The sequence below is a fragment of the Carassius gibelio genome, chromosome B3, assembly GCF_023724105.1.
Source record: "Carassius gibelio isolate Cgi1373 ecotype wild population from Czech Republic chromosome B3, carGib1.2-hapl.c, whole genome shotgun sequence".
Lineage (NCBI taxonomy): Eukaryota > Metazoa > Chordata > Actinopteri > Cypriniformes > Cyprinidae > Carassius > Carassius gibelio.
In genome coordinates, this window is record NC_068398.1 from 19,618,481 (window position 1) to 19,636,890 (window position 18,410).

Consider the following 18,410-nt stretch of genomic DNA (forward strand, 5'->3'; position numbering starts at 1 on the left):
ACAAGATGATATTTTAAGCTCATTGCGTAGCTGTATCTGATCTGCCAATCAGAAGAGAGGCTCATGAATATTAATTAGACATGCTAAAAACTACCTGTTCTTAGGGAGTACTCAAGATTCAAGATTTTTATTTGTCACATACACGATTATATAGAGCATTTTTAACCAACAGTGAAATGTGAGTCAGGTCTGCTCCACCGACAGATGAAGAAATACATAAATATAGCTATAAAAGTTTGAAATAAAAGTAAACCATAAAAATATAAGAATAAAATATAGAAAAGATGTATACTGTAGAATTAAATATAGAATGGCAAATAATGTGCATGAAAGTAAACTATAGTCTTACACATTAAGATACACAGGGATGTACAAGAGGCAATGTGAATATGTGCATTATACTGTAGTCTTAAATATTAAGATACACAGGAATATACAAGAGGCAAATGTGCAAACAGGTTGACACTGTCCGTTTGTCTATATGAGCTAGTGAATGATGAATATCTTACTGATAAGGTGAATATTAAGTGGAGACATGAATATGTTAATAGGCTGGTTTTGAGTTTAGGAGCCTGATGGCCTGGTCTCTCAGTTTTTGCCATCAGGCTGCGGAAGCGCTTACCAGATGGCAGCAAAGTGAAAAGATGGTTACTGGGGTGGATGGAGTCCTTGATGATTTTAACAGCTCTGCTTTTGCAGCGTTTGAGGTAGATGTCCTGCAGAGAGGGGAGAGCAGACCCTGAGATGCACTCAGCTAAGCGCACAACTCTCTGCCGGGATTTGCAGTCTTGACTGGAGCTGTTCCCATACCATACTGAGATACAATGAGTCAATACACTTTCTATAGCCCCTGAATAGAAAGTTTTCAGGATTGCTGGTGAGACTCTGAATTTCCTCAGTACAGTCTTTGTCTGGCTTTATTAACCTGAGTTTGAATGTGAGTAGTCCAAGGCCCCGTCCACACGTAAACGGAGCTTACCCCAATCCAATCTTTTTTTTTCCTCGTCTCAAGAAATATCCGCGTCCACACGAAACCGCAAAATGATGTACTATACATGCCAGACCAGTATGTGGCGCTGTAATTCTGCCACAGAGATACACTAAAAACAGAGAAGAAGACTTGGACTATGCTCATAAACCTTGCGCGTGGTACACAAACGAACATGGAACAATACATTTATTAATCAGTGTTAATGTTAGTTAATAAAAAGACATACGTTCAGTGTTTGTTCATGTTTTTGTTGCTGTTACGTGACGTAGAGCTGTCTGACTAGGGGGGAGACGTGGGCTGATGACGTCATCGTTTCAGAAAATATACGGATTAGCTGTCCAGACGAAAACGCAAAGACGCCATTTTCAAATTTATCCACTTTGGGACCCGGTTTCAAAAAATAGCGGTTTCACCTTGCGAAAATGCCGGATCCGTATGGACGAAACGCCTATCTGATAAAAAATGTGTGTGCATTCACAGAAATGCGTCTCCGTGTGGACGGGGCCCAAGTCAGGTCCTCTGAGATGTTTACACCAAGGTACTTGAAGCTGCTCACCCTCTCCACAGGGGTCCCGCTGATGATAAGAGGGGTATAGGGCTGCTGCTGTCTCTTCCTGAAGTCCACAATCAGTTCTTTAGTTTTGCTCACATTCAGAAAGAGACAATTGTCCTGGCACAATGATGTTCATTTCTCTATCTCATCCAAGTATGCAGTTTCATTATTGTTGTAAAAGAGGCCCAGAACCACAGTATCATCAGCAAATTTGATTATAGATGTGGAACTGTGCGAAGACACGCAGTCATGTGTGTAGAGAGAGTAGAGCAGGGGACTCAGGACACAGCCCTCTGGGGCTCCTACGTTCAGGGTGATGGAGTTGGAGATGTACTGGCCTAGTTTCACCACTTAAGGTCTGCCGGTAAGGAAATCAAGAATCCAGTTGCATAGTGAAGAATTCAGGCCAAGCTCCATGAGTTTGGAAGCTAGCTTTATGGGGACTATAGTATTGAAAGTGAGCTATAGTAGATAAATAGCAGCCTTACATAGTCCCTGTTATTGCTGTCAATGTGTGTGAGAGAAGAGTGCAGGATGTGAGAGATGGCATCATCAGTGAATCTATTTGGGCGATAGTTAAACTGAAGAGGGTCCAAAGTATCCGGGATGGAGAAGCAGATGACGTTTTTAACCAGTCCCTCGAAGACCTTCATGACTATTGATGTGAGGGCAACTTGACAATAGTCATTCAGACAAGAGGGTTTATTGCTCTTATGCACAGGGATGATGACAGATTTTTTGAAGGAGGTGGGAACAACCGATGTTGCTAGAGACTCATTAAAAATAGATGTAAACAAGCCAGCGAGCTGATCAGTGCAGGATCGCAAAACACAGACAGAAATCAAAGCATGGCTTCTGAGTGGGCGGACCATCGCGTCACCACCCTCTGCACCGGGGGTTCTTGAACGAGCCTTTGTTTATATTCCGGTGTGAGGAAAATGACGACATGGTCCAATTTCCCGAAAGTCGGTAGATAGCGAGCTTTGTAGGCACTTTTAAACTGATTGTAGCAATGATCCAGTGTATACAGTCCTCTGGACAGGATACATGTTGATAAAAATTAGGCATAACCTGCCTGAGGTTGACTTTGACAAAGCTGGAATTGGCCCACTTTATAGAAACAGCTTTTGTGCCACAGATACATTTTAGTCTACTGGTTCAGGAAACAGTCTTCATCCTCCATAAAATGCTTTGCACATATCTTAATATTTGGGTTGAACTGTTCCAGAACAGTGTTGTAAATACTTAACCACTGATTTCTAGTAATGTCCTCTTTTGGAAGGCCAAATTAGTTTTGCTTTCACAATGAAACACACAGCATCTCCATGACATGGCAGCGGTGGCAGCAACAGTGAGAAGAAACGTCTCACGCTGCCTTTCTTTGCATGAACATTTGGGGAGTTATGCAAACCTTTCCTTATTGTGACGTAGAGATGTGTGGGCGTGTTAGAATGAGCCGTTTTAGGTAGAAATGGTTAACTCTTAACTTTTATAAAGAATAAACCTTTTTGATTTGAGACTTTAGTCTTTGCAACTTTACAAATCTTCTTAATGAACCAAGAACTTGTAACACTCCAGCGAGAAAGAAAAAAACTGAAATCACATCATATGTCCCCTTAAAAACAAGAGATTGGTTTGAGACAATGCTGACTAAATAATAGGATGTTTTTTATTTGCTAATTCATATATAACTGTATGTGTACAATATGTTTAAATGACACTATATATATATATATATATTTTTTTTTTCATCTCAACAGCCAGTACTCTGACTTCAGTAACTGGTGAGTAACAGACTGTTAGTCACTCATTTTTACAACAGATTGTATTCTAGCTGCATCATGATATAACCAGTCACTGTGTTGGTTAATCTGCAAGTTTAGCATGTTGTAAGATGTGAGTTGTATCATAATGGAGATATTTATTTTTTTAGGAGATGTTAGTATCAGACTGGTGAATGGTAATAATGACTGCTCTGGAAGAGTTGAGATCCTGTATAACGGCCAGTGGGGAACAGTGTGTGATGATGCCTGGGACATGAATGATGCTGCTGTGGTGTGCAGACAGCTGGGATGTGGAAGAGCTGTTAGTGCACATGGCAGTGCTCATTTTGGCCAGGGTAGTGGTCAGATCTGGTTGGATGATGTGGGATGTTCAGGAAGTGAATCATCGCTCACACAGTGTTCACATCGTTCTTTTGGAACACATGACTGTGGTCATAGTGAAGATGCAGGTGTTGTTTGTTCTGGTAAGCCAAATCTTTAACATATTCACACATTATTCATTATTATTATAATTATTCACATTATCCTTCTTTTGGAGCACATAACTGTAGTCATAGTGAAGATGCAGGGGTCATCTGCTTAGGTAAAAGTACATACATATTTTTTTTAATTACATTTTTGTTGTTCACCTTGGTATTTTATGCAACATTGTGCTACTTGCTTGCAATTAAAAAAGCAATAGGATACTACAGCAATTAAAACAACATAAACTTTAAGAAAACTTGTGAAATAAAAGAGGCAATGCATGTTTGGTGGTTTGCTCCCAACAATGTCAAACACATATGAAATACTTACAACATGCCAAAACTAAATTTTTTATCACATTGTACTTTTATTTTTAATTCCAACTACCAGACATAAGGTTGGTCGGTGGGTCTGATTCATGCTGTGGGAGAGTGGAGATCCTGTATAATGGCCAGTGGGGAACCGTGTGTGATGATGACTGGGACATGAATGATGCTGCTGTGGTGTGCAGACAGACACAGTGTGGATCAGCCATCAGTGCTCCTCCTGAAGCTGCCTTTGGTCAAGGCAGTGGATTGATCTGGCTGGATGACGTTGGATGTTCAGGAAGTGAAGGAAACCTCACACAATGTTCACACGGAGGACTAGGAACACATAACTGTAATCATGGTGAAGATGCTGGTGTTGTTTGTTCAGGTAAGCCAAATCTTTAACATATTCACACATTATTTTTGGGTAAATAGTTTAAAATAAACACATATTTATTTTGCAGGTGAGCTGCGGATGCCGACTCTTTCCCTGACCTCCACACATGCAGCTGTTTCTCCTGGAGAAAATCTCCAGTTCAGTTGCACAACACCTAAACCAAGATGCAAGGCTAAAGCTGAATTCCAGCTCTTCAGAAACGGACCATCTATATCCTCCCAGACACATGAATCTAGTGTGACTTTCAACCTTGTTAATGTAGACGTCTCACATCAGGGCAACTACAGCTGTCGTTACTCCTACCAAAACAACATCAAATCACCTTTGAGCAACATTATTATCATCACTGTGGGTGAGTGCAGTCAACTTAGTCTCATACAGTAGATTGCATGCATTAGTAAGTAGAGTTGGAGTACCTACTTGGACTTGAGTCCGGTTTCAAGTAGTTTTTAAAGGACTTGGACTTGTCACGGGCTCCGATGCATTTTTACTAGAACTTGACTCATACTTGAGGCTTTTGGACTTGGAAATCTGTCACAGTCCTACCGAATCCAGGGACAGTTGATGGAAACGTGACTGACTCAATGCATTATCACAAATATGTTTTTAGGTCTTGTCCAGTACTTGAAAGTCGACGGGTTTCTATGCTCACACCGAAAGCACGCGCCTCTCAGTCAGTGTGCGAATGCTGACTTCTTTCACTTAAGTTCTGTTATTGCTACTCACTTACATGAAAACTTACTTATGTCAAAATGCCTGTCTTGGAGACTGTTCGTGTAAATGTAGTTGGTTTTGTCTTAAGTGAACTTGAACGGTTGGGAGAAATACAGATGTGGTAAAATATTTGATCTATGCATCAGATCTTAAAGCAACAGCATAAACCTGCAGCCGCCAACTGTGTCATAAAAGTTAATCAAACAAAAGAAAAGGAGAAAATCACTCACTGCTCGACTGAGTCACTTACGGTAATAACTTTATTAAGAATCATCTATATTTAATGTATACAGCGAAGATAATTTTTACATTAATTACTTTTTACTTTTACTAATTTCTAGAAGTCTTTACTTGGCTACTATCTGAAAACATTTTTTTATTTAATTTGTATTTTGGAGTTATATATTTATTTAGCATTTGGCTTGCAAGTAATACTTGGAGTATTTACTTGCCTTCAGTAAGCTTGAGAATGTTTTGTTCCCTTAGTTTATTATTTTTTGCTTTTGTGTTAGTGGCACTTTCTGCCACTAAATCTTTTTTCTAACATTTTTGTGGCAATAGTTTTTATGGGTCCAAAATCACCCTGGGTGTGCATTATTTCAAATAATTCAATGGCCTGTCATCAATTAGTCCTTATATGATGTCATTTATTGTAATTAATGAAACTATAAATGCATAAAAAAAAAACAGGTGTACGTTCCCTGTGACTTATGCAAAGTATATGTAGGGCTTTTCTACACAGTGTGTGCCAATATACAGACTATAGGTTTATCCCTCACAGACAAATTTTCATCCAAGTAAATGCCCTGTCTAAGGGGTCTGTGTACACCTGGCGTCCATTCGTTTTTTATTTTATTTTTAACCAAGAAATTAAATTGCATTTTTTTTCTTATTTAATGGTTCAAACACTGATGAATAGAATAAGCATACACAAACTAATTTTGATCATTCAAAACTCATATTTAATTAAAAAAAAATCATATAAATGATATAAAGCTTGTTATTATTGAGATAAAAGGCACATTTTCTGCTCTTAATATCTCATTCAGCAAGATACCTCATTACCCCCACTTTTGAATTTATACATTTACTGTAACAATGAATAAAGTCAAGACCCGCCCTTTAATTTTTTCACATTCTAAAACCTGTTTGACTCTGAAATATGTCACAATATATAAATCAATTCAGCCATAACTTCTGTTATGTGACTTTAAATTTGCTTAGCAAAGCAGGACATAAATTATTAAAGGGGTCATGATGCCATTAAAATTTTTCCTTTCTCTCAGGAGTGTTAAAAGCTCTTGGTGCATAAAGAAGATCTGCAAAGTTGCAAGACTAAAGTCTCTAAATTCTTTATAAAATTAAAGACCCATCTACACCTTCCTAAAATGGCTCGTTCTAACACGCCCCATCATGTCTACGTCACGATGTGGGAAGATTTATGGATGACGAGGACTGTTTCCTGTGAGAGTAACCTACAATGCCGGTGTCTGTCACTATAAAGTGGGGCAATAACAACTTTGCAAGAACAGTCTGGTGCTTCTGACTCACAGCCTGTATGTACGTTTTCATATTTAAAGAATTTGTCAGTGACGATTCATACACAAGTTTTGAGCAGTGTAGAGTAGAGCTTGTGGTTTGTTGTTTCTCCGATCACAAATGCAGAAATGTTTTGTTTACTTAGCACGATATGCAACACGTAAAAGGACAGTTTCAGTCATTCTAATCAGTATTATGTCGCCACTGGATGCAACAAATGCCTTGTTTATGATGGGTTTTACTGGGTTTGTCTCGATGCACCAGGACACAGCATCAAAGGATGGTAAAGGGCATAATATTTTAGTCATACGCTAGAGGTACAAAAAAATTTTAGAAGGTGGGGCATAGAGGAGCAACAATGTAAAATGTGTGGAAATGAATGTGTATTTTGAATCTTAAACCGCATGAACACATTGTATTATACCAAATACACAAAATATTGTTCTTTTTAGCAACATCATATGACCCCATTAATCAAAAATCAAAATGAAAAGATGCAATAGAGGTTTGCATTTGTTACATTTAAATGGACATTGCGTTTTTCTAGTTTTAAAGGTTAAAACAACGTTAGAGGGATAGTTCAATCAACAAAATGTGGTTTACTCACTCTCAAACCATCTCAGTTGTATATGATATTCTTAAACCATACATAAATAACAGAGTTTTGTTGGACTCTAACTTGGCTGTTTGGGACATGGACTTGAGTCCGACTCTGCCTATTTTTGGACTCATCTCAGACTCGATTGGTTGAAGACTCAGCCTCGACTTGTACTGGACTTAGGTGGACTCGAACCCAACACTATGTATAAGTGAACTCAGTCTGTAATGATGCTTTTGATAACACTTTAGTATAGGGTCCAATTCACACTAATAAGTAGTTGCTTATTAGCATGTCTATTATTAACATATTGGCTGTTTATTAGTGCTTATAAAGTACATATAATGCATGACATCTATAATCCCACCCAATACTCTAAACTTAACAACTACCTTATAAACTATTAATAAGCAGCAAATAAGGAGTTAATTGAGGCAAAAGTCATAGTTAATGTTTAGTTAATAGTGAGAATTGGACCCTAAAATAAAGTGTGACCATGCTTTTTTATTATTTGAGCCATTTTATAAAATGACTGTATATCCTTCGAGGATGGGTTTCGGAAGCCGTTTTATTTGTTTAAAGTAGTTTTACCTTATAGTTTGAGTTTCTATAATCATATAAATGTATTCTTCTTGTTTTCTAGTGAACTTGCAGCAGCCCAAAATTTTCTTCAGTGATCCTGATGGATTGTTTCATGTGGGGCCTCAGGGGCCAGTGATCATCAGGGGTCACAGTTTCATTATCATCTGTTCAGCTCAATCTCAGTTTCCTGGAGGATCTTTTCACCTGTACATAGGGTCAAGCATCATCAGGACTGGGTCAGCTGTCAGCCACTCTGCCTCCTTCTTATTTCCTGATGCAGATTTTTCCCACGAGGGAAACTACAGTTGTGTTTATGAAGTCAGTGTCTCTTCACGCTCCTTCCGTTCATCTCCCTCTGAACTGCTGCTCATCACTATTATAGGTACTTATAAACTTGAATCTTTCATTGCCAGTGTGTGTATATACACAAGTTGCTGCTAGCGACTGTATCAGGGATCAACCAAATTTACAGATCCTTAGTCAAACATGTTTTGATAATTTAGCACTTTCTTGTAATGAAAATAGTACCATGTGAATCAGAACAACAAAACAACATCTCTCTTTAGTGTATTACCCCTAGTGATAATTATTATAATATGCAGTTTCTCAAAAAAGTGAGTACACCCCTCACATTTCAGCAACCATTTTAGTATATATCTTCTCAAGGGACAATACTATAGAAATCAAACGTGGATATATTTTAGAGTAATCAATGTGCTGCTTGTATTGCAGTATAGATTTACTATCCTCTGGAAATAACTTAAAATACAGTCATTATTGTCAATATAGCTTGCAACAAAAGTGAGTACACACTAAGTGAACATCTCAAATCGGTGTCCAAAGTTGTGTGAGCACCATTGTTATCTAGCACTGCCTTAATCCTCCTGGGCACTGAATTCACCAGAGTAACACAGGTTGTTACTGGGATCCTCTTCCAGTCCTCCATAATGATATCACTGAGCTGCTGGATGTTAGAAACATGGTGCTATTCCACCTCCTTCTCAATAGGGTTCAGGTCGTTGTGGTTGTGGTCGTTATCTTGTTGTTTCTGAAAGGAGGGCATCATGTTCTGCTTAAGATTGTTACAGTACAAGCAAGAATCCATGTTTCCCTCAATGAAGCGCCACTCCCCAGCACCAACTGCACTCATGCAGACCTAGAGCATGATGATATCACCAGCATGCTTGGTACTCCTCACCAAGGTGTCACCACACATGCTGGACACCATCTGTGCCAAAAAATGTTTATCTTAGTCTCATCAGGTCACAGGACATTGTTCTAGTTATTCATGTTCATGGAAAGGTTGTCTTCAGCAAACTGTTTGTGGGCTTTCTTGTGAGCCAGCTTCAGAAGAGGGTTCCTTCTGGGATGACGGCCATGCAAACTGACTTGTTGCAGTGTGTGGCCTAAGGTCAGAGCACCGACAAGCTGACCTTCCACTTCTGCAACCTCTAAAGACATGCTGGCAGAACTCAACATGCGTCTGTTTTTATGAAACCAGCTTCTGCACCTGATGCACAGCATGAGGACTTGACTGCTTTAAACTACCATTGTTCCACGTGGAACCCATCTTGGAAAAACTCTGTATGACCCTAACATCTGTACTGCAACTCCGTTTCAGGCTGTTACTAATCTTCTTATATTTTAGGTCATCTTTGTGGAGAGCAACAATTCTAGTTCTCAAATCCTTGGAGAGTTCTTTGCCATAAGGTGCCATGTTGAGCATCCAGTGGTCTGTTTGAGAGAAGTGTACTCAAAGCACCAAATCTTAACTGCTGTAATACAAGATACACAAATTTGTATGGTCCCGTCAAGCAGAAAAAAAAACATGAACATGATGAATAGGACACGTGGCTTTGTTGTTACTTACGGTGTACTTACTTTTTTGCCAGCTATATTGACAATAATGGCTGTATGTTAAGTTATTTTCAGAGTATAGTAAATCTATACTGCTATACAAGCAGCACATTGATTACTCTAAAATATATACAAGTTTCATTTATATTGTATCGTCCCTTTAGAAGATATATACTAAAATGGTTGCTCAAGTCACCTTTAAGTAACACTTTTTATCACTGTAGGGGAGAGTGTGTTCAGTCTTGTCTCATTGTCTGCATCTTAGATTACATGCAATAATAACATATAAGTGATCTAATTTTGTAAATTATGACTTTTTTGCATTTGAAACATTTTGAAAAATGGCTGTGGATTAAATTTTGATCCCAACAAGATGCAGTTATTGAAGCCATTTTTATTTTTTTAAATAAAATAAACAGTATAAATGTATTCTTCTCATTTTCTAGTGAACTTGCAGCAGCCCAGTATTTCTCACAGTGATCCTGATGGATGGTTTGATGAGGGGCCTCAGGGGCCAGTGATCACCAGGGGTCACAGTTTCACTATCATCTGTAACACTGACTCTCAGTTTCCTGGAGGATCTTTTCACCTGTTCAGAGGATCAAACATCACCAGGACTGAGTCAGCTGTCAATCACTCTTCCTCCTTCTTCTTTCCTGAAGCAGATTATTCACATGAGGGAAACTACAGTTGTGTTTATGAAGTCAGTGTCTCCTCACACTCCTTCCGTTCATCTGACTCTGAACTGCTGCTCATCACTATCACAGGTAATGATGTATAAGAGTCTAAAAACATGTTGAACTGCTGGTAATGGAAGTTTAACTCAAACATGTGTCTCTTTCAGCCTCTCTGCTTCCTGTCATTGGTGCTGCAGTGTCAGCTGTGCTGCTCTTATTGTCTGTCCTTATAATCATCCTCCTGCTGAAGAGAAGACAAAAGAACAAGAACAAGGAAACTAATTTAAAGTGCTCTTTCACAAAAGGTAACATACTTGAGTTTTATAAAAGAAGTCATATGATGTCTTCTATTTTTTTTTTACTTTTTCATCCTCACTTTTCTCCTCATAATTGTCCTGTTATTCTCCCTCTCTGTGCAATGTCTGTAGGTGCAGGTAATACATATGCAGGTGCCTCCCATGATAACAAAAATGAAGAAGATGATGAGGCTGATTATGAAAATGTAGAGCTTGGTGAAAACATGGATCATAATGAATCTGAACAGGACTATATTAATGTGGACTCTGATCATTCTGAAGAGGACTATGTCAATGTGGACTCTGATCATTCTGAAGAGGACTATGTCAATATGAATGTTATTGAAAATAAAAGTGTGGTCAAATCTGATGATAACATTTATGAAAGTTGTTTTGACTAATACCACGTCATTTGAATGAATTATCTTGGCCAACTTGAAGAACATCACTGCACCCTTGATACATCTTGCAACACCTTGACAGACCTGGGAATTACGCAATGATCTTATTGGTGGACTTCAGCTCGGCCTTTAATACCATCATGTTTGATCTTCTTTCGGACAAACTGATCCAGTTCTGTGGGGCCTCCCAAATCTGTCAGTGGACTACCAGCTCCTTTAAAGACAGGCAACAGCTAGTAAGTGAGGCTGGGAAAACTCACATCTAGGACCCTGACTATCAGCACTGGTGCCCCTCAGGGATGTGTTCTCTCCCCACTGCTATTGTCCCTGTACACAAATGTCTGCACTTTAAAGGACCCCTCTGTAAAGCTCCTGATGTTTGCAGATGTCACTACAGTCATTGGCCCCATCCAGGACTGTGCTAAGTCTGCATATGGTTGAGCAAATGGCTGTGTGGTGGAATCAGAGCCAAAACAGTGGAGATGATAGTGGACTTTAGGAGAAATCCCCCTGCAATTCCCCCACTGTCCATCATAAACAGCATTGTAACAGCAGTGGAGTAATTCAGGTTACTGGGCACCACCATCACTCAGCACCTGAAGTGAAACAATCACATCGTCTCTTTTGCAAAAGAAAAAAAAAATCATAGCAGAGGTTGTATTTCCTTCACCAGCTAAGTACCTGCCACCCAGTTCTACTCGGCCATCACTGAGTCTGTCCTGTGTTTATCTTTAACTGTCTGGTTTGGTTCAGCTACCAAATCAGACATCAAGAGACAACAATGGACAGTCAGGACTGCTGAGAGGATTACTGGTGCTCCCTGCTTAACCTTGAAAAATGTAAAAATAAAACACTCAGGACCCCTCACACTGAGCCCACTCTATCTTTGAACTGTTGCCCTCTGGTTGTTGCTACAGAGCACTGACCAGCAAAACAGCCAGGCACAAGAACAGTTTTTTCCCTCGGGCCATATTCCACCTGAACAACACGTAACATCTCAGGACTGCACATCTCTACATGACTTCTCAAAACTGTTCATCTATAAATAGCAAATTTGCAGTCATAAATCTTTTTTTTCCTCTATATTTTTATTGCCATGTATATTTTTTTATTTATTGTATATTCTCTTTATTATTAGTGTTATGTTTCATGTATGTCTGTACCTTTTCCTTGCACTGGAAGCTCCTGTAAACACACTTCAGCTTTTTCTAATTCTGATTCTGATTATTAAGTTATATTTGATTACTCTATGAGAAAAAATAAATATGCCATGTTGACTGTTGGATAGAAGCCTTCTGTGTAGCTTTCCTCAGTGCAGGCTTGGTCACAGGTGTGGCATATCAATATAATGATTAGACAGCATGATTACTGCACAGGTGTGCCTTAAGTAAAGTTCAGACTGCACGATTTTCAAAGTAGTCGGGTCACTGTTCTTTTCACACTGCATAACTATCTTGGCCAGCATTCAGTGGCTGCTGTGTTCACACTACATGATGGATCTGTGACAGGAGGTTTCACACTGCATGACTTTACAATAGGAAGAATCTCCGACAACACTGTCTGGCATGCAAACTACATTTCACAACCAAACACACGCGAGATGTGACAAGAAAACAATGTGATATCACGTGTGCAAGACATGAGTTCTCACGCGAGACTGGGATAGTGAAGATGAAACTAATTTCTACTCATTTTTCTTCTATTTCTTGGGTCCAAATAGACCAAAAGAAAGCCTTCTTCTGAAATGAAGCCATGCTTGCTTATATTGTGCTCTATAACTCGAATATTGAAAGAGTCATTATTTGGCTCGGCTCAGTGTTCATCTTCAGTTCTCTCTTCACAGCAGTTCAGTCAGTGTACTGTTTGAGTACATAAAATACTTCGGGATATTGGTTTGTTTTAACTAAGAGGGAGTCTCAGCCACATTAAAAAGTGAACCGCTTAAGTCATTTGTGGATTAATGCATATTGAAGACGCGAACCATTTCAAACGATTCATTTCGATTTGGTGAACTGGTTCAAAAAGATCTGGTTACATCGAATGATTCGTTCGTGAACCGGGTAAGACAAACTGCTTTGTTTTGAACTCTCTCTCACAACAGACACGGAAGAGAAGACAATGCTGAATGAAGTCATAGTTTTTGCTATTTTTGGACCAAAATGTATTTTCAATGCTTCAACAAATTCTAACTGACCCTCTGATGTCACATGGACTACTCTGATGTTTTTCAAACCTTTCTGGACAGTGACAGTAGACCATACACACAGTTTCAATGGAGGGACTGTGTTCCCAAGATAAATCGAGGTCTTACGTGTTTGGAACAACATGAGGGTGAGTTATTAATGACATCATTTAGATTTTTGGGTGAACTATCACTTTAAGTTAAAACTGTCCTTAAAGAGATAGCTTAACCAAAAATGACTATTCTGTCATTAACTAGTTGCCTTTGTGTGGTTTCGCACCCATAAGACCTTAATTCCTCTTTGGTACACAAGATATTTTTGATGAAATCAGAGAGCTTTCTGACCCTGCATAGACAGCAATGCAACTTACTCATTTAAGTTCCAGAATGATAGGAAGGACATTGTAAAAGTAATTAATGTGACTCCAGTTGTTTTGAATTAATTTCATGAAGCAACATGAGTGTTTGCGTCCAAAAAAAAGAAAACACTACTTTACCACTTATTTACAAAAATATTGATCTGTAATGTGCATTCACGAGAGCATCACAACGCATGAGTGTTGTGTTCATGCAACAGAAGACAAAACTGAGGTTGAACCACCAGAGTTACATGGATTACGTTCACAATGTCTTTCCTACTGTTCTGGAACTTAAATGCGTAAATTGCATTGATGCCCATAGAGGGGTTCGAAAATTCTCAATTTCATCAAAAATATCTTAATTTGTGTTTTGAAGATTAACAAAGGTATAATGGGTTTGGAATGACATGAGGGTGAGTAATTAATGACAGAATTTTAATTTTAGGGTGAACTATCCTTTTAATTCTTGTGGAGTACAATTTATACCTTACCTTTCCACTCAGCTTTCACTCTATCTGTTTTCATACCGAATTGGCACTAATATTGAAAATCTTCTTTGATTTTGTTTAACTTCTCAATCTCTTCATGTCTGAAGATCTCCCACAGGTCTTAGTTCCTGAAATACAATAGCAGTTATTATGTATTCAAAACTATAAAGATAGTAGTTATTAAAAGATCAAATAAATAAAGTTACCATTATTTGAGCACTTGTTTCACCACAGCCATCATCTTCTGTAGAATTATATTTTTGGTCTTTCTTCTTTGTTGTTGTTGTTACCAGTGAATTTTCCTGCAAATAGCAATCACAACACTTTAAAAAAAGGAAGAAAAAAAAACTCATTTCCACACTTTAATGTCACACTGCTGAACATGAATGCTGGTAAACAGTGCTGTGAAAAAGAAAATAACATTTATTTTTGTGTATATCCAGTATATTGTTAGGTACATTTTTACTAACTTTACATTGATAAAAAAAAAATGTTGATAATGATGCAAACAGAATTCACTTCTGCTGTGAAGCAGCTCTAAACAGTAAAAAGTATCATGGTTCAGTAGAAATCAGTGTTCACTCATCTAGTAAAACAGTGGTGTCATAGCTGGCTCAGTTCAGTCCTCTTCCAATAGTGTCAGTGGAGTCAGATCAATAATACTGCTGAATATTATGTGTTCACACATAAGCAAGCAATAATACATTTCTGGCTAACTAGAATGTGAGTGACCTTTACTGCATTTCCAGAAATAAAGTCTAACCAATATCTGTTGAGTGGTTTTTACTGTCTTCTTCTCTTTTCTATAATGCTTCCTCTGTTGCAGAGGGGTAAACTGTAGGCTGAACACTAGTTATTTTCCCCTCATGTAAATTAAGGGTTGACGCTCTCCTAGAAATAAACAAACAAATAAACAGTATACTCAGTGCAACAGTTTATATCATTATTATAAATGATGTACTGCTGCTATTGAAAGAGAAGTAAACTGAGCTGGACAATGCCATGACTAATTTCTACTGATCTCCGTATACCAAATTGCTGAGCCATAGCTTGATTAAATGAATCTATAAACAGGGTTGTCACTAGTTGGATTGAACATGTTGATGTTTTATTAGTTTAGATTTTATTATATAATTTTAATTCGTTTAACTATTATAGAAGTGTAGTAAAAACAGCATTAAACCAGTTGTTTTGTCTTTCTATCAGACTTAAGTTGACCCGCGTGCGCAACACGACACATCAGCACGGAAGCGGTGTTTCCTCTCATCTCAGCGGGCTGAATAAGATATCCCTGAAGTCTTTTTACATCTCTCTAAAATGATGACTAATGAGGATATATATGAGGACATTAGACCTTATACTCACCGCTAAACTGGATGACTCGACAAAGTCAACGCTCCACCTCGACTGATGAACTTCTCTTCCGAGAAACCGTCTGTTCTCTTAAAGGTCCCCATGACATGGATTATTTTCCTTTTTAAATGCTTTTTTTATGTTTCCTGATGTGTACTTGTATTGTTAAAATTTAGAAATAAAAGGCATTTTTATGTCCCGATTTTAGCCCTCTGACTTGAATGCTCTGTTTGAAGGGGCGTGTCTGCTGTGAGTCTCAGAGTAAACGACAACTGTTGTGATTGGCTGACATCTTTGCATTCGAAATGCGTATTACATGTGGAACCCCTCTCAAATTATTATTATTTTATTTTTATTTTTACTATTACAGCTGTCGAGATTAACGAATCGTGGAAGTGTTGATTATATAATTATTTTTTCGATCTTGTCCCATCACATGAAAGGCTGCAGTGATGAGCATTGAGTAGACAGAGTCTGTTTATCACGTGAATGCAGTGATCTCGTCACTATTGCAACTCGTTTTCTCTCACAAAATGTTTTCACCACAACTTACAGCAAACACACCACATGAATACAGTGAGCTTCGTTGTGCAAGATAACATCCTCATTCATTATTACGGCAGCTTTGGCAAGTGTGCAGATACTCGCGATGTGTGACAGCTCCGAAAAAAATAAAGGGAGCGTTCTTTGACCGCTCTCTGTAGTTAAATCACAGTTTAAAGAACAAATTAGTTTCATGCTACTAAGAGAAACAACGTGAATTTGATCGTTTAGTCATTGGCTTGATTCTGATGCATAAACAGTATTTAACGATTTAGAAAGAAAGTCTGTGTGAACTTGAATAATTAGCTACACATCAGAAATCTCTAATCACAGATCAGGCATTAATGAACACTGTTACTCACTGTTTGTGGGGGTGCTGTCGAATCCATATTGTAAAAGTCTGTTGCCTGTGCTGACATTGCGACTGAATTATATGTAATTGTTTGGGCAGGCAAAGCTACGGAAGTTCTATAGCGGCCATGCATTATAATATTTTTTCTTCTTGTTTTCTCGTTATAACGACTTAATTTTCTCGTTATCTCGACATGACGAAGTTCGTTTTCTCGTTATAACGACTTCATTTTCTCGTTTTCTCGACATAACGAAGTTCGTTTTCTCGTTATAACGAATTAATTTTCTCTAAGAAGTTACAAAACTGTGCCAGCAGGTGGCACTATAGACCTGAATATAACTGATGAGGTGTTGTACACTATCCACTACTGTACGCGGACCTTCCTCGTGATCGCTATAATTTGTGCAGTCTTCATTACTGACATTTAATTAATTCATAAATGTCAAATGCTTGTATCAATATGAATATTTTGTGTATTAAGTTCCTGCTAGATGCATGAGTTTCACCAACGCGTTCTGTGTCATAAAATAACTGCTTATCAAAACCAAGGTTGACATCACTGTATTCTGTTTATCTACAGTAGGACAGGATTTAACGATGTAGGCTGATGTGCTTCTTGAGAAATTTGATGTATATGTAAAATCCATAGGCTAATTTAATTCAGTTTTGTTCTTTAATGTTGTAATCGTTTTTTTCTACACACACACACACACACACACACACACACACACACACACACACACACACACTACACGTAGTCCTACACATGGACGCTCTTTTCAAACAGAAGCTTGTAACACACATGATATCTGCCACATCATATAATGACTACTACAAATTACAAATTATATATAATTTTATTTCAAATAAAGGGAAAATGAAAAGTGAGTTTAATCCAAGCAGCTCTAATTTCGCGGTGTTGCCATTTAAACATGTTAATTACAAAAACTAAACGTTCGTTGTACTGTCTCTGGAAAAATCAACAGTGATTGATCAGCCTTTATTTATATACAGTATTGTAGACCTTATTACCTAGGCGAAGCTAAATTTGCTGAAATATAGGCTACAGTAAGAGCGCCTGCATGGTTGTCCATCAGACACCTGTCAAAGTTGAGTTTCTTTACTTTAGCAACAGTAAAACTGTCATGTCGTTATAACGAGAAAACAAACTTTCGTTATGTCGAGATAACGAGAAAAATAAGTCGTTATAACGAGAAAACGAACTTCGTTATGTCGAGATAACGAGAAAAATAAGTCGTTATAACGAGAAAATGACTTTCGTTATGTCGAGATAATGAGAAAATTAAGTCGTTATAACGAGAAAACAAAAATGAAAAAAAAATTATAATGCATGGCCGTTTAGAACTACCGTACAAAGCAGAGAAAGGGGAAGTAACCTTTCCCCTTATGACAACATATAGGGAAGATTCCAGATCGGCCGTCTGAACTCCATTGTTAATTTTGTTAACGAAGAAGACGACGACAAATATTTGTTAACAAACAATTGTTTTCTGTGACTAAGATGAGACGTTGACGAGATTTAAAAAAAAATTTGATGACGAAATTTATGCCACATTCATTCCGAGGGGAACAGAATCGACTGTTACACCGCATCTGCTGGTAGGTTCCCCGCCACACACAAAAGTGAGTAAACTCCGCTTATGCTTGTAAATGATGAGAAAATTCCCATTCTAAACTGTGACATGGGGCAGTGCAGTCACCTGTCAATGACGTTAGTTCCCCTTTGTTACCGCCTTTGCTGATGTAGAAACCACGTGACAACAGTGTCGGAAGTAGTGTCTAGCGTCCAGCAAACCACTAGCTTGCTTCAAGCAGTTCCTTATTTACTTCTTCTTGCATGTTTTATGTTGGATTGTGTTACTTATTTATGGAACATAATTACTGCTTACCGTTTGCCTCTAGTTCTGTCGACAAGGACAGCTCCCATAAACGTAAGCGTACGGGCCAATC

At 38.2% G+C, this 18,410-nt stretch overlaps 1 protein-coding gene across 1 annotated transcript in view; it reads left to right on the forward strand.

Annotated features, from left to right (window-relative positions):
• The window catches only part of LOC127951868 (uncharacterized), a 175,084-nt gene extending 163,259 nt beyond the window's left edge, over window positions 1–11,825 (forward strand). The window contains exons 10-12 of the mRNA XM_052549953.1: window positions 10,235–10,555; window positions 10,633–10,770; window positions 10,894–11,825. Of these exons, the coding sequence (XP_052405913.1) occupies window positions 10,235–10,555; window positions 10,633–10,770; window positions 10,894–11,162 (728 nt within the window). The 3' untranslated portion in view covers window positions 11,163–11,825. The remainder of the gene's footprint in view (window positions 1–10,234; window positions 10,556–10,632; window positions 10,771–10,893) is intronic.
• Window positions 11,826–18,410: the final 6,585 nt, after the last annotated feature.